Source organism: Rhinolophus sinicus, chromosome 16 (assembly GCF_057876585.1).
Source record: "Rhinolophus sinicus isolate RSI-liver-muscle chromosome 16, RSI-T2T, whole genome shotgun sequence".
In the NCBI taxonomy this organism is placed as follows: Eukaryota; Metazoa; Chordata; class Mammalia; order Chiroptera; family Rhinolophidae; genus Rhinolophus; species Rhinolophus sinicus.
In genome coordinates, this window is record NC_142516.1 from 30,597,034 (window position 1) to 30,624,591 (window position 27,558).

The following is a 27,558-nucleotide window of genomic DNA, read 5'->3' on the forward strand; positions in this document are numbered from 1 at the left end:
GCGCTTAATGAAATGGCCCAGGTTCCGGACCAGGTGTCCCGGTTGGAAGCGCTGGAAGCTCGGTCCGTCTGTTAGAAGAAGGGCCCCAAGGTGGAGACTCTGAGTCAGAAGTGAGTGGAGACAGTGTAGCTCCCAACCCCCAAAGCCTGGCCAATCTTGAAGCAAAGGGTAAAACGTGAGCAACCTTTGGGCCCCGGGGGCGTTGCTATCGGCAACCCAGCTGTGACTGAGTTCACAACCTGCACCCCTTACACTCCCACTGAGCTGCAGGAGCTGGGGAGGTGGTACAGACAGAGCCCTGGAGAGCCAGTCTCGGCTTGGCTACTATGTTTATGGGATGAGGGAGCAGACAACATTCTCTGCTCCCCAGGCTAGATGGAAAAGCTAGCCTTCGTGACAGTGCATCGTCCCTGCGACAAAGGTTACAGAACTGCCATAGGTTGGCCCATGACCAGCGCAACCATTCTCTAATGGAGTGGCTCACTGCTGCGGTACGCACAGTATGGGGACAGGCTGGCGAGCTGCCAGACACTGTGAGTCAATGGCAGTCATATATGGAACTTACGCAAATCATCCGTGAAATGGGTATGAGACATGCTATTTTTAACCTCAACATGCAGGGCCCAGATGACGAGCTTTTTACTGCCAGCATGAGAGATCTGGTTTTGGACACTGCACCTGCGAGTGCTTTTGGATCCTTGGTTGCCATTCTTACACCCTATGTGGGGCGACGGATCCATGAAGTTACAACTGCCATGGCCACCCTAGGGGATGTTGAAAGCCGGAGGTGAAGGAAGTTAAGACAGGAGGTTCGTGCAGTTGAGACCTGGAAGCCCAAATCAAAAGTAAAGGGGCGAGGTCGCGGGCTTCAGAGAGTAACATGCGCACAGATATGGCATGATCTCCTGGCAGCAGGGGTCGATAGGGAGAAAATAGACCAACAACCCAATGCACTCCTGCTGGAACTTTGGAAACAGTTGCGTCTGGAACAGCAATTCCGGAGAAGCCTAAAGGAGAAGTCTGGGAAAGCGCAACCCGTGTCCCTCCATGACTTCATGTAGCCACTTGAGGCTGACTCCTTTCAGCTTGATTAGGGGTGGGGCCAAGGTACCTGGTCAGAGGGAACGACAGCAATGGACTTGGTCCTGGCAGGTCAAAAGCCCCCACTGTCGATGGTTGGGCCTGATAGCCCCATGGGGGGCTGGTTTGACTCATGATTTGCAAGTGACGCCAGGGGTGGTGGCTGAGTGGCCACCGTAAGTGACTGTAGTATACAGAGGTCCCGATACTGGGATGAATTTGCAGGGAAACTATGTGCTCTCACTATGGCCTATTATGGGGTCCCCTGTTCTGTTACATGTTGAAACTATGCAAGGGACCCCAAGCACTGCCATAAAGGTCTGGTACCACAAACCAGGAAAGGTGCCAGTGGCAGCGACCCTCCTTTCCCAGGACAAAAAGCTAGCATGTATCCTCCCAGATGGAAGGGATTTGCCATTGTTGGTTCCAAGACTACTGTTTCTTTTTGTCCGTAGGTGCTGATAGGCTAATATGACACAGGGACCCTCGTGGAAGATGCTTGTCGCGTAGATTGTGAGGCGAGACCCTGTAGGGGTGGAGTGTGGGGACAGAGCCCCAGAGAGCAGTTTCCAGGCTTTCGGCCTCACGTGGAAAGGTGCTGGCTCAGGTGCTGGCTCAGGTAGTAGTTGGCCGTCAACTGTAGCCAGTTAGCCAATTGGCCACTGATATAACTGCCGTAGCTATGGTGGAGAGAGAGAGTCAGTCGGTTGGCAGAAAAGCGGACAGCAGGTCACACATCGTGTGAATCCAGCCTCCAGTGAGACTATAGTGGTATGACTCCCCTACCTATGGCTCCGTGGGTGTTCCTTTTTGGCTTCACCATATCCTGCATTCTTATGTGGGGAGTGGGAGCATGACATCCCGTGTGACAGTGCCTAGCACAATAGTTGACAATCAACGAATATTTCTTGAATAAATATTTTTTTTTCCTTTGGAAATTCTCAAAATCCTCCTGAGATGTAGCAGGACAGCCATCATTAGCCTGTTTACCGATGAGGAAATTGGCTCAGAGAGGTTAAAGCCTTTGCGTCGTCACGGGGCTGGGAAGCAGTAGAGCCTGCTTGTTGACAGCTAAGCCTTGTGAGACTCACCTCCCAGAGGGTGGCCTCTGCCGGGCCCACGGAGGCTGGGGACACCAGGTGGCTCAGAGGCATGTGAGGTGGTTCGGAGCTGCCACACAGAAACCCTGAGTTCTCACACTCTTGGGAACACATAAATAAAGGGGCAGCTTGAGGTCGACCTCACTGCGTGCTGTCCCCTGCCCCAGACACGTTCCCACTATTGTTTCTCCTTTGCAGGCATCACACTCCAGGTGCACAGCCCTGTGGGACATTCGTTACTTTAATTCCATGGCTCAGAGGCCCCAGTGGCAAAAAGGAAGGGCGAAACTTGAATACAATTTTTTTTTTTAATGTTACTTGGTTATAGAAATCCCTGTTGCTGTATGGGTCCCCACGGATTAATGTAAATAAATAAAGCCACATGGAACAACAGGGAATGTGACATTTGAATAAAAGGAAATTCTCATCTGAGCTCAGAGGCGGTCTGGGCTCTATTTTTTTTTATGCCCGTACCATACTGTCTGTGGCTGACAAGCTGAGAGAGTCTAAATTATGGGTTTTGTTTTTAAAGAGTGTTAAGTTTTATTCTAGCAGGCAGTTAAGACAGTGGTGGAACGCTTTAATCCTGTCAGGCTTGCTTTTATTCTTCCAATTTGAATTTATTCTATGGCATATCCTTTCTGAGTCTTCGCATGAACAGTCCATATTCTCAGCTGGAATTCCATGGTCTCCCAGTTCTGTGCGAGCTCTAGTATCAGTTTACCCCATGGCAGGCAACCTCTACTAGGCCAGATGAAGTCTTGCCCTATGCATGTGCGGCCCAGCTTGCAGCCAAGAAACTGCTCACCCACCCCACCCTCACTCTGTGCCGCTCGCTCCATTCTGGTCCCCTGCCTCAGACTCCGCCGCTTCTATAGCACAGAACTAAAATCTGCCTGCTCAGTGAGATCACCACTCTGCTTGGTCTCCATCTCCCTACACCACGATGAGGTACCCCAGGATGAAAGCTGAGGCAGTCCTGCACTTCCCTCCTGTTTCTCTTCTCTTCAGCTGGCTGGCTGCTCAGTACCTGAAAGCATATATTCAGTCACCTCAGATAGTTGGTCCAGCTTTATAGTTGGTTATGGCAGAGGGATGAATCTAGTTCCAGTTACTCTGTCATGGTCTGAAGTAGAAGTTCCAAGTTCTGTTTTGAATTGATGCTGAGTATTTAGTATCTATGGGACATCCGAGTACAAATGCCCAGCATGCAATTGGTTGTGCTTATGGAGCCTTTAAAGAGACCATTGGGGCTGGAGATTCAGATTCTATAGGCGCGAATTTAGTGGTCGTTGAAGCCAAGGGAATGAATGTGATCACTTGCCTACAGAATGGTTAGAGAGGGGTAGAAGAGCATTGTTCTCTTAAAGAGTTGGAGAAGGTATAGCTGAAGAAGTAGGTGAGGAACAGGAAACCACTGTCACAAACACCGTGAATAAATGGCATTCATCAAGGTGAGTGACAGCTGTCAGGAACCCAGCCTTTTCTCTGTATATGTAATGTCCAGAACCCAGCTTTTCTCCACTGCTTCTGAGGATTTAGTAAATCTCACTGGGTGATCATTAGGGAACAACCTACATACCCAGACTCCAGTACTAATCTGTAGCATGAAATCCACACCTGTCTTGAGGAAGTTCTGAGTTTCTTCCAGAATAATCACATGTTTGTGCTCCCAGACTTCTTGGGGCTTAGAAGCTGACGAGTATGATCATCATTTTCACAGAGTTGAGAGGAAAACCAAGGCCCTGGAGAGGTTAGAAACTTGATTAGTCAGTTGTAGAGTCTGCCCTGTTTCTAGTTTTAGTTTCTAGTTGTCTAGAGACTTTATAGGGTTTCAGAGTTGGAAGTTGCTCTAGGTCATCTAACACAATCCCCTTGTTTTTCAGGTAGGGAAACTGATACTCATAAATGAGAGGGCTTTAACCAGGTATAAATAACAGAAATTCAATGAAGCCAGCTTAAGCAAAAAGGAGAATTTATTACGCGTGCAGAGACAGCTGATGGAATTCACAAGGCAAGGACAAAGCTGAAGCCATGACCTGGAGTGCTGTAGAGAAACTAGAATGTCCCTTGTTTCTGCCCTTGCTCTGCTTTTTCCTGTGTCTCTGATTCACTTTATTGTACAACACCTTCTTGTGCCCCACCCCCAAGAAAATGATCACCAGCAACTATTCCTAAGTTTATAGCTTAGAAAAGAAGCTATCCTTCCCCTCTATTCAGGAATGAAGTCAACCCAATTCTAGAATCACAACTCATACTCCCCTGGAGAAGGTCTCAGTGGCCCAGTTGGAGCCATCCAGAGTCCAGTCAGTTGCAGCCAAGAGGCCGGAGTAGCCTTGTTCTACACACGCAGCTGCGGGCAGCCTACCTCTGTAACCATGTAGTGTAAATTGCTGGGGGGAGAAGAGGATATTTTCCAGAAGAAAGAGAGGGGGCAGATGGCTGGGCAGCCAGCCTAGTAGATGTTTAGGACACTAGGGTTACATCAGTAACCAGTGGCAGAACCAGGACCAAGACCCACAGCCTCTGTGGAGAGCAATCTTTCCTGAGGCTGTCTCACATGGGGAAGCCATGGTAGTTATATGCTCTGGTAACCAGGAGAGACAGCCAGTTGGGCACTGACTGCCTCAGCTCTCATTCCTATTGGTGTGATGATGTCCTTCCCTGGGAGTCTAGGGGATCCAGAGCTCTGGGGCCATAGCAGCCAAAGGCGGTTCCCTCTAAATTAGTCCAAACTCTTTTAGGTACCAGTCGCAGAAACCCAAATCAAACAACTTAAGCAAAAAGGACATTTATTAGAGGCCTCGGAGGTGTCACACAGAATTGAAGGATGAACTGAAGGTTTCCAGGCACCTGCAGGAATCTGGAATCAGTGCAACCAGGACACACTTACATGTGCTCACATTTTTCTTTCCTTTTTTCAGTTTTTATCTTTAATTTCTCATTTCTGCTTGGCTCTGGTACCACAAGGTTTTCTTCACCAGGTGGGAAGTGTGGCTGCCAGCATTTCTGAGGTCATATCCTTCTATTGTCCGACCAAAGAGAAAAGAGGGTCATCCCATCTGATTCCAGGTAGAAAAATCCCAGAAAAGGATTCTGATTGAGGGGATGGAGCCCCATGATTGGCTGGGCCTTGTTCACTTGCTCACCCTCGGGTTAAGAAAAGGCTGAGGATATTTTAGGGGGGGTCCTAAGCAGATCCAACAAAAACCTCTTTTGTTCTGTGTCTCCCAGGTGACCATGGACGCTGGTGGGCTCCCTCTGGAGCTGTGGCGCATGATCCTAGCCTACCTGCACCTTCCCGACCTGGGCCGCTGCAGCCTGGTGTGCAGGGCCTGGTATGAGCTGATCCTCAGTCTTGACAGCACGCGCTGGCGGCAGCTGTGTCTGGGCTGCATCGAGTGCCGCCACCCCAACTGGCCCAACCAGCCTGACGTGGAGCCCGTGTCTTGGAGGGAGGCCTTCAAGCAACATTACCTTGCCTCCAAGACATGGACCAAGAATGCGCTGGACTTGGAGTCCTCTATCTGCTTTTCTCTGTTTCGCCGGAGGAGGGAACGTCGTACCCTGAGTGTTGGGCCAGGCCATGAGTTTGACAGCCTGGGCAGTGCCTTGGCCATGGCCAGCCTATATGACCGAATTGTGCTGTTCCCAGGTGTGTATGAAGAGCAAGGCGAAATCATCCTGAAGGTGCCTGTGGAGATCGTGGGCCATGGGAAGTTGGGTGAAGTGGCCCTGCTAGCCAGCATTGATCAGCACTGCTCAACCACTCGCCTGTGCAACCTCGTCTTCATGCCGGCTTGGTTCTCACCCTTCATGTTTAAGGTAGGCGTCCACGTCAGAGGGCCATGCCCTGCGTCCACATCAGAGGGCCATGCCCTGCATCCACGTCAGAGGGCCATGCCCTGCATCCACATCAGAGGGCCATGCCCTGCGTCCACATCAGATGGGCCATGCCCTGCCTTTGGTCCTCGGTGTCTTTTCAGTGGGTTTGTAATCCCTTTTTTGTTGGAATTGAGAGTTTAGTCATTATTTCTATAATACACTCCTCTGAGTTCTGCACCAGTTGACAAATAGGCACAGGGTCAGTAGAGATTAACATTCTGCTTTATTCCTGGCAAAACTGTATTAAAAAATGAGCCTTGAACTTGAGGCCAAAATTGTTTTGTGCTTCTTCCCTTCCAAACTGGATCAACTGGAGCCACAGGTGGAGCAGCTAGGTGGGAAAGCCAGGTCCTGGGAGCATGCCACATGGTGACAAAGCAGAGAACACTTTATGGAGGCATGCCCAGAGGGAAAGCCAAAAAAGGGGAGGTGATGCAGGACCAATGACCTTCAGTGCATTAGCCCCACCCTGTGGAGGGTCAAAGAAGGTCAGGCTTTTACCAAGGGTGACTAGAGAGAGGGCCAGGAAATATCAGTCCCAACACATTCCTTCTAGGAACACAGAGCAGAAGTTGTGCTCAAAGCAAAGTGTGTATTGAGATGTTGGTAGCTCCTGGCAGAGCAGTCTACAGCTCTTACGTTGCCTAGAAACTGACTGCAATACCTGGATTATGTACCCAGTCAACAAAAATGATATTGCCAATATTACCACCAATAACAACTAAATTGTCTCTCGGGTTTGTAATGATCGTTATTCCACCAGTCATTTATGATGTACTTACTGTGTGCCAAGCATATGTTTTACAGCCATTTATTAAGATGGCCCATGTCATCTGATTTTATACGTGAGCAAACGGAGGCTCAACAAGATTAAGTGACTACCCAGGTCTCAGACTTAGTAAGAGACAGAGCTAGGATTCAAAGTGTGTGTTCATAATCTAGGTGACTTTCCATCTATGGCCTCATTTGATCCCCACAACAAACACCTGTGGCAGACAGAGCAGATGTGGTATCCTCGTTTGCAGATGAGGGCCACCGAAGCTCAGAGATGCTAAGTTACTTTCTCAAATGGATAATTAGTGAAGTTAGATCTCAAATCCAGGCCTTGGACTCTAAGCACTTGTGAAATTATATTGTGCAAGATTCCCTGCTTTTAGGCCTGGAATGTTTCAGAAGGACTGATGAGCTCCTCCTGTGCTAGTCTGCAGACCCAGAAGAGTTGGTTTCCAGACCCTTTACGTTTCATACATTTATTCTTAGAGCAATATGTTCATTTTGGCTCTACTTCCCCTTCAGAAGTGTAGCCATGAATCCTCAAGGGACGGGGCCTGGCCTTAGACCGCTTTATAGCCCAGCCCACCATCTGGCTTAGTGCTCGGCATATATTAGTGCTCAGTCCATGACTGCCTTTTCACTAAAAATGGGACTAGGAGCTAAAATGACCTTGCCTGAAAAATGCAAAGGCCAGGGTGATTTCAGTTTTCAGTGACTTCCGAGGAGAACCTTAGCACTGGCTATGCATCTCCAGAGAGCTGGTGTTTATCTACAGAAAGGACCAAGCAAGAGAAAATAGACTTAAATTACAGCAAGAAAAAAATTCGGCTAGCCATAGGGAAGCACTTAGAGAGGTTAAGCGGATAAGCTGTCAAGGGAGGTCATTGCTAGAGAATGTAAGGATTGTTCAAGGGGTGGATGTGTCTGGATTACTCAGGGGGATCATAAAACATTTCCTCATTTTATGGTTCATATCCATGGATGGAATTTGGCGCAAAATCCAGAAACAGCTCTTTTTCAGGAACATGGAGTAGTTGGACTCCTCAGTCAGGCCCAGAGAGCTAAGGGGCTCAGGTGAGTTGTGCTATGGGGTTTAGCACTCCCCTGCCCCACTCTGGAGGACTCTTTTCTCTTTACATCCCTGACCCCAAATGATAATACTTTTATTGATTATCAACTTTATGCCTGGCTCTGTGCCTTGTGCTTTGTTCGCTAGTAAGCCCCAGGTTGCAGACAAAGAAACTGAGGCTTAGATAGGTGAAGTCGTTTGTCCAAGGTAACACACTTGCAAGAAGCAGAGCTGGGAGCTGTCCCGTGTGGTCAGACTCCAGAGCCTATGCTCTTAAGCACTGTTCAGCATTGCCCAGCCGTGTAGCATACCTGCCCCCCTCTTTCGGGACGTGGCCTGCTGTCTCTTGCTGTGCCCTACATGCCACACAGACTGGACTCTTTCCCAGCACCTGTGGCTGGGCTTCCCCACTGCCTGCCCCAGCCCAGGCAGGGCTCAGCCCCTCCTGGCTGGCCCTGTCCTCTGTCAGCCTCAGGCTGCTGCCTGGCTCTGTCCTGAGTTCGGACTCTGGACAAGCTGGTGCTCTGAGATGTGCTGCAGAGCAGCAGGCTTGGGAGGGCACACATCTGCGGGGCCGAGGGCAGGTGCAAATGAAGGGAAAGTTCTTAGAAAGGTAAGACCTAGAAAAGCGCTACATGATTTGACACATTCCTTATAGAACCCAGACTTCAAGCTGGGACTCTCACACCCTAAGAGATCTCAGTAAAGTTGGCCTCACATCCCAGCCACTTCCTACGTTTGTAAAAATTCAAAGCTCTCCCAATCATTTCTGATCACCCCTACAGTGACTCTCTCCTGGTTCACCTCCTGTGTTAACATGTGTCAATTCCATTTCACCCAAACATCCCCCTGATCCTTCAGCTTCTTTCCCTTTCCCCATTTTCAGCCCCCGCCCCCTAACTTTTATTCTCACGAGGCATTTCTTGAGTATTAGGAGAGTGTACTTGAGGTTTGAGGTTTTTAGGAAGGGCCCTGCTGCAGAGCGTGAACTTTTCTGCCGTTATCCATTTCCACTCTCGTCTCCCTCCCTTTGGGATTAGGGGGAAGGAAGGGCAGGCCACTGCAGTTATCGTCCCTCTGCTGCAGAGCCACTCCCCGTTCCTCCTGGGACCAGCTGACACATGCCCCCTTGGGGAAGGGAACATAATCTGCAGGACAAATGGCGCCTCCACGTTCCACGTTCCTGAACGAGCAGTTAGAGTACTGATCAGCAGAGCAGATCTTATTCCTGTTATCTCCGCTTTCTCTTTTTCATTCCCCAGACGACATCAGGTCATGTCCAGTTTGACAACTGCAACTTCGAGAATGGGCACATCCAGGTCCACGGCCCAGGCACCTGCCAAGTGAAGTTCTGCACCTTCAAAAACACCCACGTCTTCCTGCACAACGTGCCCCTGTGTGTCCTGGAAAACTGTGAATTTGTGGGCAGTGAAAACAACTCTGTGACTGTTGAGGGCCACCCGTCTGCAGACAAGAACTGGGCCTACAAGTATCTGCTAGGGCTTATCAAGTCCTCTCCCAGTGTGCTCCCCACAGAGAACGCTGGCTCTTTAATGTCCCTGGACCTGGAGAGCAGGGACCAGGCATGGAGCCCAAGGACCTGTGACATCGTCATTGAGGGCAGCCAGAGTCCTACCAGCCCAACCGCTAGCTCCCCAAAGCCAGGCTCCAAGGCTGGCTCCCAGGAGGCAGAGGTGGGCAGCGATGGGGAACGGGTAGCCCAGACCCCAGAGAGCAGTGATGGAGGCCTGAGTCCCAGCGGTGAGGATGAGGACGAGGACCAGCTCATGTACAGACTGTCCTACCAAGTGCAGGGCCCACGCCCTGTGCTGGGGGGCTCCTTTCTGGGCCCACCTCTGCCAGGAGCATCCATTCAGCTGCCCAGCTGCCTAGTGCTGAACTCGCTGCAGCAGGAGCTGCAGAAAGACAAGGAGGCCATGGCACTGGCCAGCTCCGTGCAGGGCTGCCTCATCCGCAAGTGCCTCTTCCGGGACGGGAAGGGAGGAGTCTTCGTGTGCTCCTACGGCCGAGCCAAGATGGAAGGAAATGTCTTCCGGAACCTGACTTACGCGGTGCGGTGTATACATAACAGCAAGGTGCTGTCCCCAGGTTTCCTCTACAGAGCCAGGAGGCCTTACTGGGTCACCAGGAACATGATTGTTGATTGATGAGAGGCCTCCTGTGTCTACAGGCATGAGAGCTTGGATGGGGCTCTTTTGCATTTTTAAAAACTCACACACTTGCCTCATGTCCATTCTCTGATTTTGGCAGGGAAGAAACCATTCTTCCCATTTGATACCATTCTACAGCGTTAGTTACAGCCCTCTTGCTCTATGGCCCTCAGGGGACTTCTGGCAGGAATCACGCAGCCAGTGAATCAGTTGTGCAGCTAGTGAGTCTCTAAAAAGGAACCTGAAAAACTGATATTCAGGTTTTGTGGGTACACAAAACTCATGTCTCCTGAGGACCACTGTATGCTAAGTAGCATTCGTATCATACAAGCAGGGAGCTGAGGGCGGGAGTGAGGGTTTACTGAGCTGGTCCCTGTGCCCAGGAGCAAGACCTAGTCTGCGTCCGTGCTGTTTCCCCTCCGGAACGTCCCCAGGAAGGGAAAGGCTGGCAGAAGGAACCCACTTGCTTGGGGCTCCACAAAGAAAAGTGTCACTGACTCACTTTTTCTTACTTCTTTGTGTATCTTGCACTTTTTAGTTGAAAGTCAGGCATCTCGTACAGGACAGTGGAGACTGAGGTAGGTCGTATTTATATGTGGAAAGGCACGTGCCATTAGGGGACCAGCATTTGGGTTGATCCAGGCAGGAGTGGAGCTGCTTCAGATTTTCTTGTGGCTGTGATCATCCTCAGTGTTCCGCAGGCCTCATGTTTCTCCATCATTACCTTGTGTTTGTTGGCCAGGGGGCTTTTCTCCTCCTCGGGTCTCCCCTTTGCCCCTGCTCCTCAGAGAGGATCTCTCTCCATGCTCTCGACCTCCCAACAATAGACCGTTTTCATCTGTGGCTCTGTGCTGGCTAGCCTGGTGACCTGGTGACAGGGTTCCGCTCACGTCCTGATTTATCATTAGTCTCAGGTAGCTGCTGGGTCTGTGGGCCAAGGCCCTCAGGGGTACACCATTTTCAGTGGTCCTGCCTCACTCCCAGCACTAGGGGGGGCTTAATATGTTTTCCTCCCACCTCCCCCTGGGGTACAGGTTTGTCTTTCTGGTTTGTTTGTTTTTTTCTGTTCGTTTCCTGGAGAGTAATAGGCTTGTTCTATGGGAAATTTAGGAAAGAAAAATTCAGGATGAGCTGAATGCTTTCCCCACAGTGGCTATTCTTTTCCCCCAAGCCTCCACGATGAGGGCACGTGTCCCATCTCGTCCTGCCCCTGGTCGTTCTCCATGAGCTCCCCGTGGGTCCATGGAGAAATGAAAGCTGCAGCTCCGCCCAGACTCCTGTGCTCTCACACTGGCTTCAGGCTAGCTGGGTGTCTTGCCGCCTTGGCGCTGATGGGTTTAAGAAAGGTTGTTTTTGCATCGTCTTGTAAGTGTGGGAGCAATGCTTTCCCCAAGTGTCTCCATCCTAAGCAGAAGCTAAAAGCTTCTCCTTGAAATTGTACTTCCATTCTGTTTTACCCCTCACAGAATTTTATCCTAACGTGATATAGTTTTATTGTTACTACTCAGTCGTTTAAAATGACATAAATATGTTCTAGATTTTTAATATAATTATTAAAAGAAAGAAGAAAATATAAGTGGCACTGTATCCCCTTCCTAAGCTGCGTGCTGACTTACGGTACTTTGTTTAACGGAGGCTTCCTCATACCAGTACTTCTAATTGTCCCTTAGTTGGGAATTCCAGTGGTTTTTCCACCCCAGGATAATATACCAAGAAAGATTCAGAGTAGGTAAGAATAGGCCTTTGTCTTATAAAAGCGAAAGGGAAGGTGGAAGAAGAGAACCTTGCTCTCAGGTGCTTTCTCAGGCAGGTGAGATTTTGCAAAGGCACGTGTGGAAGTGGTGGACCTGAAACTTGATTCCATTCGAAGTAGCTGTGTGCGTGGACCCCAGGGAAATCTTCATGTAACCCCAGTGCATGTAGAGTGTGAAGACCAGTGAGTCCTCTTCTCTAAAGTTTCTTTCCATCCCGTCATCCAGTTATCCTGCTCAAAAGTTAGAAATATGGAACACAGAGCCACGCTTCGATCCAGGTTTCATTAAAGAACCAGAGTGAGGGTGGTGTGGAGGGCAAAGCCAGCAAGGGCGCAGAGTGGCTCTGTCCCTGTGAGCCCACAGTCGGAGCAGTGCTGACACTGACACACTCCTTTCGCCTACAGGTTGAGCAGCATGGACCAGATGCTAAGGAAAAGACTTGTGTTCCCGAGTGATTTTTTTTTTTTTTTTTTTTTAACTTTGTGACAGGAAACCAAATGGCTTTCTGTTCTCTGCTTAGATCGTCATGCTCAGGAATGACATTCACCGCTGCAGAGCATCAGGAATCTTTCTGCGCTTGGAGGGCGGAGGCTTGATCGCTGGCAACAACATATACCACAACGCGGAGGCTGGCGTAGACATCCGGAAAAAGTCCAACCCACTCATACTGGTACTTGTCTCTGTCTTCATGCCCTTTCAGAGTGGTTCTTGCTTCTCAAACCTTTTCTGAGGACAGTTAAATAAATGTGGCCATCTTGAATTTATATTTTTCTGAATTTATATTTTTCCTGTTTGCAAGGGGTTCCTGCCCTTTTCCCTGTAGTCTCCCTGTCAGTAAGAAAGAGGCTGGAGAGACAGGGAAGTTTCACAGGATCCTCCCTCAGCCCTGGCATGCTCTGGTTGGCTTTGACTTTGGGAGGAATAAAAATAATGACGTCTGCCCTAAAAGACACATGGATCAAAAATAAAACACCAAGTCAGTTCATTCTTTACTATAAAAAGGATATTTAGTTATGAAGATTCTTTTTTTCATGGATATTGCAAGGCCATAGTGCCTTTGATTTTACACCGGTGTGAAAGCCACTTAAAATCCTAGACTATGAGACCAGCGATATGAGAGACCAGCCCCCTTTCCACTCTGGCCTTTCTACCCAAGAGACAGATTTCCCAGAAATTGGGAAACATGAGGGACTTTTTATGGGCCTCGAAAAATAATATCCACCCTTATGTGTAGTGCTTATTATGAATGTATGCCTGATATTGTTCTAAGCACTTTGTGTATGTACATACTTAATTATGATTTAATCCTTACACAACCCTGTGGTGTAGAATTATTATCCCCATTTTATAATAAGATGAAACATTGAGGAGCAAAGAGGCTGAGACTCTTGCCCCAAATCACACAACTAGTTACAGAGCTGCGATTTGAATCTGGGCATTCTAACTCAGGTTTGATGTTCTTAACCCATTCCATCTAGACTGCCCTTACACATGCAGAGAAGGAAGTCCTGACTATACTTAAAAAGACACGCCTAGCCAGTGTCCTATTCTAACCCCTTCCTCGCACTGTGTTTCTGCCATGTTTCTGGTGTTTGATGAAATTATCGCCACCGTGGCCAGAAGAATGAGTTTGCCTTCCTGGCGGCGAGTCAGTTTAGCAGGTGGAGGTGGGAAGGGGCCGTTGCATATCAGTCTTGGCTTTGTGAAAGGGTGTGGATGGAATGCCATTCCATACACCTCTCTCTCCAAGTTTTTCAACCCTGTGAGGGATTTCTGTTAGGCCGTTGTTGCCCTGGTAAATCGGCCAAATCTGTTGGGAAAAAATCTGGAAAGTGAGTAAGAATAGAAAAGCTCACAGCATGGAACACTTTAAAGCAAACTAGGACTTTTGATGAAATTCTTTTGGAGGAGAAACAGCTAACTTCCTGGTTAAGTATGGGATTGTATTTGGGCTGTACATTAATAATTAGTGAAGCAATTTTATTATAACTTACTATAATCTAAAATTTTTGTCACTGTTCAAAAGCAACTAACTGACTGGGAAACAGAAAAACTAGGTTCAGTTCTGGCTCTGGCACAAACATTATATGACCTTGGGCCTGTTTCCCCATTTGTACAGAGGTATTAGAATGAATATCTCTAAGGTTCCTGGTAGCTCACACACCTATGACCTCATGTGCCATGGGACAGCTGAGCTTTCCAGAGCCGCTCCTTTCCACCACCCTCACCTGAATAAGAAGTGAGGACTAGACGCCAAATGGCTGTCACCTTTCCCTGGATGTGGCCCCCTTGGGACAGCACTTGGCCAACATCTTATCCATCTAGGTGCTGTCCTTCCCAGAGAGGTGGGCTCCCCGGACTCTGGGTGGTGTGGCCTGGCTAGATGATTGTGTGTTTGGGGGACTCTTTGGAGACTCAGAAATTTCCAGTAGCATGCCTTGCTGGTGAGGAACAAGAGCCCTCAGCAGTGTAACCAGATCCCCCATGGCCTTCACTCTGGCAAGTAAGGGCAGCATCACTACAGGCCTAGAGGCAGGGTAGTGAAGGCTCCTGTCTTCGGATTCTCCCTGCTAGGTTTCCATGTGTGCACCTGTGCAGGAAGGGCAGGGCAGCAGCAGCGTCCAGGTGCTTCGTCGTGTGTTAGGGATCTTACAGTGACATCGTTTTCTCCACTGTATGCATCCTGGACCTGCTGTGGGGCAGCAGTTGAACACTCAGCTTCTCGCCGGCATGACTGATCTGTCTTCTGTGGTGTCTCATGTTCACTTGCAGTGTAACCAGATCCACCATGGCCTTCGCTCTGGCATCGTCGTCCTTGGCAATGGAAAAGGCATCATCCGGAGCAATCAAATCTTTTCAAATAAGGAAGCTGGCATTTATATCCTGTACCATGGAAATCCAATCGTGAGGTATGCACTGCTGTACCGACCATCCTGCTCACCCATGGTCCCTTCTTTCCTCGCTCATCTCTGTTTTCCTACTCCCTGTCTTTCCTCCATTTGAAAACATCTTTGTTTACTAAAACAACTGTACAGACTCAAGCAAAGAAGTAACTTGACCCATAATCGCACCACAATAGCAGAATCGCTTTTGTGTTTCTGTGTTCTCTTCCAGTTAACTATGTAGCCATTCTATCCATCAGACATTACTGAGCACTTCTAATAATAATAACAAAGGTAAACAAGAGGCAGACTCTGCTCCCTACGAGCTTACTCTAGTCTGGAGGACATACATGCCCAGAAATATCTCTAAGATAGAGATGGCACAGAGATTTCAACTCCGGTCAGCTGACAGTGGCTCCCTGGGACGCTGTGGTAAGAGCCAGAGGCTACATCTGGCCTCAGTACGAAAGCACACTGAGATCCATCAGTGGTGTAAGCTGTAGGTGGAAATGGCAGTGGTACTACGGGGACCAGGGATCTGCCCTCACAGCTATCATATAGGGAAGACTGGTTCCAAGAGAGGGAGGGAACCATTCTAGGGGAGTGTGGGAAGGCCTCCTTTAGAAGGTTGCATTGGAGTTGGACTTGAAATATGGGTGGAACTTGCACTGTCATGGAAGTGGGGGTGGACATTCTAGTAAAGGAACGACCTGAGCAAAGGCAGCAGAGCACAGTAGATTCGGGGTTAGCAAACAGCGCACTGTGGCTGGAGGGAAGGTCTGACACAGGTGTGACATTGGTGTAAAATATTTAAATTGGGACTGTCCCAGCAAATCTTGGGTGCTGTGGTCACTGCAACAGGACCTTTTCTATCCCTGTGGTATTCCATCTTTGCAATGCAGCGTAGCGGAAACGGACGATGGAAAGAAAGCCTTGGGCTGGATGAGGAAGGCTTTATGTAGAGCAAGCGCAGGAAGGTGGAGTTTATCTTGTCTAGATAACGGGGAATTATTAAAGGCTTTGATCCAAAGGCTCACACAGCTTTGTCTGTGCTTTAGAAAAATAACTGGCATTAACGTGCAGTACACGTATTCTCTGCTGTTTTCTCCTGCATTATTCCATGTGCACTTTTCCACGGTGTTGCATGGCCTTTATATTTATCACTTTGGAAAGTTTCAGAACATTCCACTGTTTTGATAGTACATAATTTTTGAACCAGTTCTATTACTGTTAGTCATTTATTTTTTTTACTGTTAATAACTTACTAAAAAGTTAGTGCTCTTTCTCCATCTTTTGCATTATTGCCTTAAAATAAGGGTATGTTTCTTTGCATGCATTTATTTAACACATACTTAAGTGTTTACTCTATGTAAGGGGACAGTGATATAAGAAGTGTGTAAGAACAGTCTGCTCCATGGAGTTTACCATCTCCTGCTGGAGACAGAAATACACACAAAGGGAAGGAAGACTCACCAAAACAAGCGCTCTCATCGGTCTTCATGCAGGTGCCAAAGGAGCCCAGCCACGATTTCAGCTGAGCGAGTCAGGGACAGGCCCATGGGGAGCTCACATTTGAGTTGTGCTTGAAGAATAAATAAGATTTTCAAGGAAAAGGCATTCTGAGCCTAGGGGCAGTGAAATTCAGGGTGTATGTCCTGGGAAAATGCTTTAAAAAAATGTCGGCATGAGATGCCCTGGGTAATTGTGTAGACGGTCAGCCTCCAAAGGCAGGTGGATGCTGGAGCCGAGGACCTCAAATGCCAAGGGTGGCAGGTAGAATAATGACCCTCCAAATATCCCCCTGACCTGATCCTTGGACCTATGGCTCTGGTACCTTACATGGGCAGAAGGGACTTTGCAGACGGGATTCAATGAGAGACTTAGTCCTTCAGCTGGGGTGAGAGGTTATCCTGAATGATCCAGGGGGCTCAATGTAATCACAAGGCTCCTTAGAAGAGGGGAGCGAGGGGATCAGAGTCAGAGAACAGGAAATGTGACAGCAGAGGCAGGGGTCAGAGTTATGAGGCCACAGACCAAGAAATATGGGCGGCCTCTAGAAGCTGGAAAAGACAAAAATGGATTTCCCCTCTAGAGCCGCCAGAAGGAATGCAGGACTGCTGCCACCTTGATTTAGCTTTAAAAGACCTATTTTGGACTTTTGACCTCCTACACTAGAAGGTAATAAATTTGTGTTGTTTTAAGCCACTAAGTTTGTGGTAATTTGTGATACCAGACATACACCAAGCTAGGGTGCTAGGGCATTGTTGAAGGGTTTTGAGCAAGGAATATTATAATCAGATTAGTGCCTAGGGTTTTTAAAACATAGTCGCTTTGAGAGAATAAGTTGTGCTTTTTTCTTTTATGTTTCTTTGTAATGGAAGGTAGGGATCCAGGGGAGGGTACAGAATAAATTTTGAGATCTCTGATGTGGCTTCGATGAGGCAAACCACAGCTTTCTTGTTTTTTTGCCAGTGAGAGTTATATTACCTATTGTGTTTCTCTTTTTGCTTTGGCTGCAAGGAAGCACAGGACTCAAACTGGCTCATCTGTAGTAAATATCCCACCCTTGGTTCTTGGAACAAAGATCTGTCCCCTTGTCCTAAATGTTTTCTGATACTTCTTTTATGTTTATTCTGCCCGCCCTAAATACACACACATACATGTTTCTCCAAGTGGCCATGGGCCCTTTCTTGGGAGATGAGATTTGTATTAAAAACATACCAGTCATGCATTTGGTACTGTGGCACAGCTCTCAGGAATACGGATGAGGCAGGCCTGAGGCCAGGGGCTGCCTCTGACTGTGAATTCTAGAAACCCACAGTAGCCATTAGCCTATTGAACTGTAACCACATCAAAGCAGACTCTTTAAATTTGTCTGAGGGAAAAAATTGGTTTCAGGTGTACAAAACAATGTAATAGACATTTATCACTTATACTCCTCACAAAGTGATAACCCCCCTTCCCCCATCCACTACCCCTCTGACATTGCATACAGCCGTTACATTTCCACTGTCTCTATTCCTTATGCTGTACTCCGCTTCTTGTGGATATATATATACATAAAATTGTAGTTGACATTCATTATTGTTCAGCTTCAGCTTCAGGTGTATAGTGCAGTGATCAGGCATCTACACCATCCCTGAAGTGGTCTCAAAATAGGGATGTTTTACCAGGTGATTTCACTTGTTCAACTCCAACATGTATAGTGCAGATGTACCTGACATCTGGCTTTCCCAGCACTAACATAATTTGCTGTTTTTTCCTAAGGAAGTAGAGCATTTGGACCTCACCCTGGAAGATGGGAAAACTTATCAGCCAACTCCTATTCAGTGATATTTTATGGGCTGCCAGGCTCTGAGGGCCAGATGAATATGGGGCCTACATCCCTCAGCAACCTGGTAGGAAGTAGACGGCCGCCTCCTAAGAGAGGGGGCAGGTGCCCTTCCAGCAGGGAAGGAGATCACAGCATTCCTGTTAGTAAAATTAGCAAACGTGTCCTCCAGGGATCACCTAATTCTGCTAAGGTCTGGTTATGACTGGCTTTGTTTTTACAGGCAGGAAACCAAGATGCAAAGACTGGAAAGAAATGCATGTCCTTTCACATGCTCAAGTGTCTGCTTTCGAGGAACTCATTTGTGAGGCTGTTACATGGCCGTAAGGCCGTGTGTGTTTCTCTGAGCAGGACCATGCTTTCCTACCTCTTCCATTTGTCGTGAACCCAACCCAGAAGGCTTCACATACTCGTTGTCTGAGGGTCTTGAAACCCCCCTTTTTAAAAATCTAGTTTTCTTATTTTAAAGCATGTCATTATTTTACGTTGTTATTTGGTGAGTGGGTGATTAACAGAAAATAAGGTAAAGAGTGGCTGTTGGACCAAAACAGAAGGTTTTGATACAGGCAGAGAGTCTGATTCAGGTACTGGATACAGTCACTCCACACAAGCTTAACTCCGCATCCTCGGAATTCTGACACATCCAAGGCTTCACCTGAGACCCGTGCTCCACAATGACATCCATTTAAAATAGTGTTCAAGAGAGGCCACAGGACCTGGATGTCGTTGTGCCTCTGTGGCGTAGCTGTGGGTTTCATTTTGGTCAGGGATAACTGCAGACTGCTGAATGCCTGGTTTCTAGGACTTCAGGAAGCGCTTAATGCCTGTGGACGTGAGCCATCTGGGGAAGCCCACACAGGAAGGCAGTTCCCTTGGGTGGGCTTTGTCTATAATGCCTGACGTTGGGCTGGTCTCACCTCTGTCTCGTTCTCCTTCCACTTCAGCGGGAACCACATTTTCAAGGGCCGTGCAGCTGGCATAGCAGTGAACGAGAATGGCAAAGGCCTCATCACAGGTAGGGTGGGAACGCTGCAGCCCGCCTGCTGCCAGCCTGGCCTCCTGCTCTGAGCAGTGGCTAGCATTCAGGGATGCTGGCTCCCCACACTGGCCCTGCTAATCACGAGGACGGCCTGGCAGGGAGGGGGTGTCTGCTCTTTGCCAGGCCCAGTGCTCACGGGATCTCACTACCGTCTTGCTCATTACCCGGGAACATTCATGCCACACAACTGTCTGAATCCCTCCTCTTGGCTTTGGAAATCCAACCCCATTTCCCCTCTGCCTGGCCAACTCCTGTTCCTCCTTCAGGTCTCAACCTAAGTGTCAGTTCTTCCGGGAAGCCTGCCCTGCCCTGCCCTCCCCTTTATACATATAGACACTCACTGAACCCAGTAGGCCTGTTTTGTAGGACATTTTTCTTCACTTCTTAGTGATCTGTTTAATGTCAGTCTCCTTTGCTATAAGGCAGTAAATTCTATAAGGCAAGGATCAAGTGTGCCTGGTACATCACGTAGCCTCACCACAGAGCATAGCCGTACCTGGGACATAGAAGGGATTTGGTAAATACTGGCCCAGTGAATCTAGCCTCCATTCATTCAGCAGACGTTTTTACTGAGCACACGCTGCATGAAGGAGCCAGGGGTACAGCAGTGAACAAAGCAGACACCATCCCTGCTCTCAGGAGTTGACATTTTAGGAAGGGAAAACAAATAAATAAAAGCATACATATATAAGCAAGAAAAGTCCTATCTGAGGATGGTAAGTGCTTTGCAGATAATTAAAATAAGGTGATAGAGGGACTGTGTAGGTATTTAAGTGTGTGTGTTCAGAGCAGGCCTTTGTGAGAAGGTGACATGTAAGCCAGAACCTGAATGATGAGAAGGAACCTGACAAAAGAACTGGAATTCCTGCAGGGCCACCTGGGGAACAGATTTGGGATGCCTGAGGAGCAAGGAGATCATTAGTAGTGACTGGATTGTGGTGAGCAAGGGGTTTGAGGTGGGGTCACAGGGGCAGGATGGGACCAGTCACACAGGGTCTCAGGAGCCATTGCACTCCAGTCCTAGGAGGCTGAGAGTCTGCCCTGCCTCAGTGCTGGGGACAGATGGTCCTGGACCACCCTTCTGACTTGGGACTCCCGGAGAGGTGGAAGGGATAGGAGAGGAAGGCTGTGGTCAGTCGGGAGCTGAGGCGGAGGACAGGCTCATGTCTCCCCAGGCTTGCGGGGGAGAGGCTGGAGTCTGCCTCAGCCCCCAGAACAGATGTCCTCTGCCTGGCCTGGCACAGGGGCTCTAAAGCCAGTTCATTCTTAGTCATCAGTCCCCAAGGCCACTGGGTACGGTGGGTACTGGGGACATAGGAGAGCACAGACAGACAGAAAACTTGCTCTTGGGAAAGTAGAGAGCAGACAAGTCTCTAAAACATCCAACACCAACCACAGTTCAGGGTGCTGATGACAGGGTAAGGTCTGGGCACCCTGGTCTGGGCTGTCCCTCTTGGCTGCCAGCACTGGAGGTGGCCCTTGCAACCTGACCCTCTTTTCTGCCTCTCTCCATAGAAAATGTCATCCGTGAGAATCAGTGGGGAGGCGTGGACATCCGGCGGGGAGGGCTCCCTGTGCTCAGGAGCAACCTCATCTGCTTCGGCTATTCAGACGGAGTGGTTGTGGGCGATGAAGGCAAAGGACTGATAGAAGGAAACACCATCTATGGTGAGGAGCGCGTGCTGGGGAGGTGCCACCTCCAGCTCGCGGGTCCTAGGAAAGTCGCCACCTTTCCCTGGACCTCAGAGACCTCACTGGAGAACAGCATCCATCTCAGGTCCCCGCCACACAGCCCCTCTCAGAACAAGCCTCTCGTAATCAGATTGACCCAGGGGGTCAGCCAAGCAGAGCGCTTTACCCCCATTTAAAACAGCAAAAGGCAAGGAGTTGGGTCTTGTGTAAGGACAGGGATCCTTAAGCTCTGACATATGAGCATCTAACTCTCTTCTCTTTTGATCCAGAGAACTGAAAATAAATAGGATAATCAGAGAAAGAAAACTGTTCTCACTCACTCTGTGACTTTGGGCAAAGCCTTAGTCTTTCTGGACTGTATATATATGATGATGATGATAGTAATAAAATAATAATAAATAACAATAATAATAGCAGCTAACATGTATTCAGGCCCAATTCTGCTATGCCTGTTATATGCATTATCACATGTAATCCTCATGAGGTATAGTTATTACGTCCATTTTAAAGATGAGGAAACTGAGGCAGAGAGGTTCCGTAGCCTGCTGAAGTTCACACAGCTAGGAAGTGGCAGGGCTGCATTTCTGCAGGGAGGGGTTGGGCTGGATGAACTCTGTGGCTCCTTTGACACTGTCACCATGAGCTTGTGTGCTTCTGATCTGGTCGTGTGGCCTTGGCAGTTCTTAGAGCACTTTTACACCCTATGGGGTGATCCTAGTTGAGAGATATAGTCCCGATTGTTATTTTCCCTCTTGTATGAAGGAGAAACCTGCAGCCAGAGCCATAAAGTCCAAGGTCATTAGCAAATCAGGGACGTGGTCTCCCAGGCCACTGCCTCTTTTGCTTCCCTCCTGGGGGGACACTCGGGGCGACCTCATCTTTTGCTTGGTGTCAGTGACTAGCTCCTTTCATTGTCCCAGCTAATAAGGGCTGTGGTGTCTGGATGATGTCATCCAGCCTGCCCCATGTCACCAGCAACCATGTCAGCTACAATGGCCTGTATGGAGTGGCAATGTTTAGCCAGAAGGATGGCTCTGGTGAGTTCCCTGGAGGCCATGGAGCCCAGGAGAACTTCAGCGAGGACGGGGATGCCATCCTCTGGGAGACAGAGCTGGAGAAGGACGACGACCCCCTGCGCCGGCCCGTCACCATAGCTCTTGTGGAGTCCAACAGTATTAACCACAATGGAGGTGAGCACCCCTCCCTCTCAGCCCCTGCTCCAGAGCCTTACAGGCTCTCACTGCCCTCATTGCCTAAGAGCCCTTCATGGACTCACCATTCCAGCCTCATTGGCCACTTCCTTCAGCCGCTTACCTGATACACCAGTCCCCTGGATTTCACATTCCCTGAACTTGGATCCATTCTTTCCTGTCCCCCAACCCCCGACTCTGCTCATGCTGTTTTCCTTGTCTGAAATTCCCTTTCTCCCATCCACACATCTCAAACACCTTGAACCACAAAGCCCACCGCGAAAGTACCCGCCATCCTTTGCATTGAACCATGCCCTGCCCCCATCCCCAGTGGCACTTGTTAGGGGGCCTGGGACTGTATTGGTTTCTGTGGCTATTCATCAACTCTGACAGGCTGTGAACCTGAGGCAAAGAACTGAATCCCACCCCTGTCCGTGGCCCCTGCCCCTGCAGTGCCAAATCCACACCTGGCATACACATTTCTAATATATTGAGACACATTTTTCACATTTTAACATCTCTGATGAGATATGTCTTGCAGTTGATAGCATATCATGGTTTAATTGGCAATGATTTTTCTCAGATATGCAGAAAATAAGAGTGTTTTAAATCCATGTTATCTAACACTTGACAAAAAATAATAGTAGGTATTCAATGTTTATTGAACTGGAAGAAAAAAACACCACTGTGGAGTTCATCTAGCTCCGACTCCGGGGCGCCTACACCTGACTGATATCGGAATCACTGTGGAGGGCTGATGGAGGAAGGCTTGTTGAAAAGGGGTTACCAGGCCCTGGTAAGCTCTTTCCTCTGGGAGTGGCAGAGGGCAGGGAGATGTGTAGCCAGCAGCCCCAGCCCACTCACCTGGAAAATGAGTTCTGTCCCCTCCCAGCTAAGGGTTTCCTCCAGGTGGCAGATAAAGCTGCAAAAATTCACAAATACTTGATTTATACTTGCTGTTCTCAACCAAGCAGGAGAAGCAACAGGCAGGTGCCAGCAAGAGGTTCAAAGTCACAGGCTCATGGCTCAAACCCCTTCCGCGTGCTGTGTGTCGCCTTCCTCCCCGCACTCTCCTCCTGTGTTGCCCTGGTGCCGCTTGCTCTAGGGGCGGCGGATGTCACCACTGGGGAGTGAGTCCTTTTCCTCCTAACCCCTGGGCCGCCTGCCTTGCTGTCTCTTCCTGACCACGTTGTACAGCTCTGAGCCTTCTGATGTCTTTTTGCTTTTTGTCTACAAACACATAGTGTCTCTAAGCACCCACAACCGCAAGCACCATTTTCTTCCCCAAATTTCTAACACATTCTAGACATATGTTAGCTTAATACATTTTTCTACTAAAAAATGACAGAATTCCCTTTATGAAGCAAATTTCTCCAAATAGTAGGGAGGCAGATTCCAGCTCATTATGGGAAGGAAAACAAAACAACTTTCCCTCTGGTATAAAATCTGGTATTATATTATATATTATATTGTACCTGGTCTTATATAAGACCCAGTATTATATTGTATTATATTATATTATTATATTAATATTATATTTATTATATTTATTATATTACCCTGTCTTATAGTAAAATAAGACCGGGTCTTATATTAATTTTTGCTCCAAAAGACGCATTAGAGCTGATTGTCCAGCTGGGTCTTATTTTCGGGGAAACACGGTAGCAGTAGGACGGTAATGTTGTTGGAGACATTCACGCACAGGATGAGAGCCCAGGCCAGATGAGCATCAATCTGAGCCTAAGGAATCTTCTGGCATCACATTTCCCTGGCTGTATTTAATGAGGACTTAGTTCAGAGGAGCACAATTTTCTTGCTGTTCCCGGTTTCCCCTTGCTCTGTGTCACCCAGCTGTAACTCCCAAGGGCTGGTTCTCAGTGTGGCTACCCCTTCTCCCCTGCCTCTCTCCTGGGGGGCACAGTCCCAGGAAAGCTTTCCTGACGGGTGTTGTCGGGGCTGAGCCTGGGCCCACCCTGTGCTTCCTCTACCCCCCACCCCCTCCACCTGCAGCCTCAGGACTCTACGTCCAGAGCAGCGAGGCACTGCACATCATCACCAACGTGATCCACGCCAACGGGGACAGGGGCATCACGGTGGCCCAGAGCAGCCAGCTCACCCGGGTGGCTAACAACAGCATCTCCTGCAACCGCCAGAGTGGGGTCAAGGTGGAAGCCCAGTGCAAGGTGGAGCTCCGGGGCAATGGTATCTATGACAACAGAGGCCACGGCGTCATCACCAAGGGAGACAGCACCATCGTCATTGAAAACGACATCATTGGCAACCGGGGCAGTGGGCTGCAGCTGCTGCCCAGGTCTGACACTAAGGTGTGTGTGTGTGTGTGTGTGCCATGTGGTGCCAACCCAGGGCACAGCCCTGGCAGACCCCCCATACCCCCTCTGCTGAGAAGCACAAAGCACTTAAGCACCCATCGCTGGAAGGGACATCATTCCTCATTCCAAAACTCGGCCTGGGAGATGAAGGTGGGACTTCACATAGGAGGAGATATGTGAATTGGGCTCTGAAGAATAAAGAAGTTACCAACAGGAAACCAGGGTGGGGGTTCCACCTGGGGTATCTTTGTGGTCTCCAGGTCAAGGTCAGGGCTATTTCAGCTCTCTTCCCCTAACAGAATAATCTCACACAGGACCTAGTATGCAGTAGGTGCTTAATGAGAAGCCTTGCCTTGGGCCTTTACACACACTAGTCACTGTATTCCCAGGCTACCCTTCTTCTGCTACCTCAGACCTCCAGCTTGGCTATCACTTTCTTCAGGAAGCCCTCCCTGACCCCCCTAGCTGTTGGAGGGGGTGGGCATAGCACCTTTCTGGACTTCTAAGGTGCTATGCCCAGCCCTACCTCACAGAGCACTTCCCACAGTGCTTGGTATCTGTTCCTCTGCTTGTTTGTCTCCCCCGTGGAACAGTGAGCTCTGAGCTCCCTTTTATGCAAAGCACTGTGCTGGGTGCTAGGGTTTCAGTGTTGAGCCAAACTGACCCAGTCCCTGCCCTTGTGAAATTATGACCCCAAAGCCTCTCAGCCCTGAAGCTTCATGAGTAGCGATTTAGGCAAATAGTACAGAATTATTTGGCTTTGCATCTGAGCACTGCGGGAGCAGAGGAACGGGCGAGGGGGCACGCTGTTGCCTTGGTTGGGTTGCAGCAACCCTGGCTTCTGGCACCACCTCCCCTTTCTGCCAGGCCTTTGCACATTGTTTCTTCTTCCTGGAACAGCCCTCCCCTGCTCTCCACCTGATAAACTCCTACAGCTTACCCATCACCTTCTCCAGGAAGCCTTTGCTGGTTCCCCAAAGCTGGTCTCAGTATCCCTTCCCTGAGCGTCCATGGCTCACGGCTGACCTACTTCGCATGTTCTTACCCCTGTTTTATAACGGGTGATTCACTTACCTGGGAGTCCCTGAGGTGTGACAAGCTCTGGCTGCCTCTCCCAGGTAATAAAGAACCGGATCCATTCATTCCGTGCCTACGGCATCGCAGTGCGGGGCCGCACCAAGGCTCTGGTGCAGGAGAATATCATCTTCCAGGGCAAGACCAACAAGACCATCTTTCAGCAGGTCTCAAACAACCGAGAATGCATCATGAAAAACAACAAGTTCCTGGTCTTCAAGAAAAAGTAAGCGTCAGGGTTCCCTAAACCAATCTTACAGAACTACAATGAGGTCACTGGGGAAGCCAGGCCCGGGGATTGCGGCCACCCTTGCTCCCTACAGTCCTGCCAGCTTTCGGCTCTAGTCAGGTAAAGGCCTGTGCTTGGGCTTCGTGTTAGGCCTGGGTGGAGGATCTGTGCCTGACTCCCTGGGAGGAAACAAGCTTTAAGAATCGGGTATGTGGTTTCAAACCTCAGCTTTGCCATTTACTGGCTGTGTGACCTTGGGCAAGTTACTTAACATCTCTGAGCCTTAGTAAAATTCACTTAATTTCTGCTTTGTAGTACTGACTTAAAATAAGATCATGTGACCTAGCAGAACATCTGAGATATCACAAAAATGTTACTTGCTGCTGCCACTATTGTCGCTGTTTTTAGTATCTCTGCCTCAGTGTCCCACAATCGCTTCACTCATCTTCCCTGAACCTCTGTCTTTCCGTTCCCCATTTCAATGACATCAACATCCGCTCTGTTCTCCCTAACACTAGACGTCAGTTACCAAGTCCTCTTGATTCTGCTTCTAAAATGTTCTTGTATCTGGCACCTCTTTTCCCCAAGTGCCACCACCCTTGTTGAGGTCTCAGCACCCCTCCCCCTGACCTATGGCCCCTATTGCCAGTACAGTTGTTCAGTGGTTAATGGATGGACTCTTGTTCTGTTTGGTTGGTGCTTTGCTGTACTGGTTATAAAAATAATATTACTGTTATTGTTGCTATCACCCCTGCACTGTTAATACCCCTGTCCTGTTGCAGCAGCCGCCTGCCTGGTCTCCCTGCCCTTACCCCGGCACCCCCTACTTCTGCCAGGCAGGCTGTCCTATGCATCCGTCTAGATTAATTTTTCTAAGTCAGCTGTAGTCATGTCACATCTATGGTCAAAAACCTTTGATGGATCCCGTTTCTATAGTAATGATGTCTTTATTATATACACCCTCAGAAAAATATTTTTGAGGAAACCCCCCATATATATATATTTATATATACATAACAAAGTGTAAAATGAAAAATAAATAGAAATTCTAATATTTTCCCATGTCCCAGCAGACATATTGTGGACTCCCGGGGGTCCACTTCCTCCTCCCGCTTTGGAGACTCCAGACCTGTCGGCCTGGCATTGTCCGCCGTGTACTGTCAGGTCCTGATTTTCCTCTCCAGCTCTCTCTTCATCACTCCTATTCAGGCGCTCGCTCTGCTGCCAAACTCAAGTGCTTGGATTGCTTTGAACATACATCCAGGCATTTTTACTCATCCCGCGGTAGCCAGCCTCTGACTCTCCACACCTTTTACAGCCCTACTCACTGTAATATTATCAGTGTAAAAATACATAGAAGACTTTGTTGCTGGCTTAAGCAATTTAGGATTTGGTGTGTGTTAAGAGGCAGTTCCTTGTAACTCAAATGATTGAAAGCCCTGAGCAAAGCTTCATGATCATTCCATTTCCCCCGTCCGTTATAATCTCTACTAGAGCTCGAGGGACTGGAAGCCCACCAACTTCGTTCATCTATTTGCATTTTCCAGAATGTCGTGTAAGAGAAATCATACAGTGTGTAGTCTTCTGAGTCTGGCTTCTTTTATTCAGCCCAATGCACTGAGCTTCGCCTGTGGTGTCGCATCTGTCATTCCTTGTGTTGTTGAGCAGTCTTCCATTTGTATGGCTGTACCACACAGATTCTCTGTTCATCAGCTGAACGTTATTTAGTTTCTAGTTTTGGGTGATTATGAATAAAGCTATAAACATTCATGGTCACAGGGCCGGGGGAAAGAAAAGGAAAATGAAAAGAAAAAAAGGAAGCCACTGTTCTTATCCAGATCCTTATAAAGATGGGGAAATTGAGGCTTCTAGTAGAGGTAACTTGTCCAAGGTTACATGCAGAATTGAAGGCATAGCTGGAACTAGAAAGCAAGACTTTTGCCCCTTAGCTTCACATA

At 48.7% G+C, this 27,558-nt stretch overlaps 1 protein-coding gene across 4 annotated transcripts in view; it reads left to right on the forward strand.

The window, feature by feature from the left end:
- FBXO10 (F-box protein 10) overlaps positions 1–27,558 on the forward strand; it is a 41,579-nt gene that overhangs the window by 11,964 nt on the left and 2,057 nt on the right. For all 4 annotated transcript variants that reach the window (XM_019729130.3, XM_019729129.3, XM_019729131.3 and 1 more), the window contains 9 exons: positions 5,415–6,005; positions 9,171–10,004; positions 12,354–12,503; positions 14,606–14,742; positions 18,991–19,061; positions 20,601–20,753; positions 21,698–21,967; positions 23,978–24,291; positions 25,416–25,597. In XM_019729130.3, the coding sequence (XP_019584689.2) occupies positions 5,421–6,005; positions 9,171–10,004; positions 12,354–12,503; positions 14,606–14,742; positions 18,991–19,061; positions 20,601–20,753; positions 21,698–21,967; positions 23,978–24,291; positions 25,416–25,597 (2,696 nt within the window). In that variant the 5' untranslated portion in view covers positions 5,415–5,420. The remainder of the gene's footprint in view (positions 1–5,414; positions 6,006–9,170; positions 10,005–12,353; positions 12,504–14,605; positions 14,743–18,990; positions 19,062–20,600; positions 20,754–21,697; positions 21,968–23,977; positions 24,292–25,415; positions 25,598–27,558) is intronic.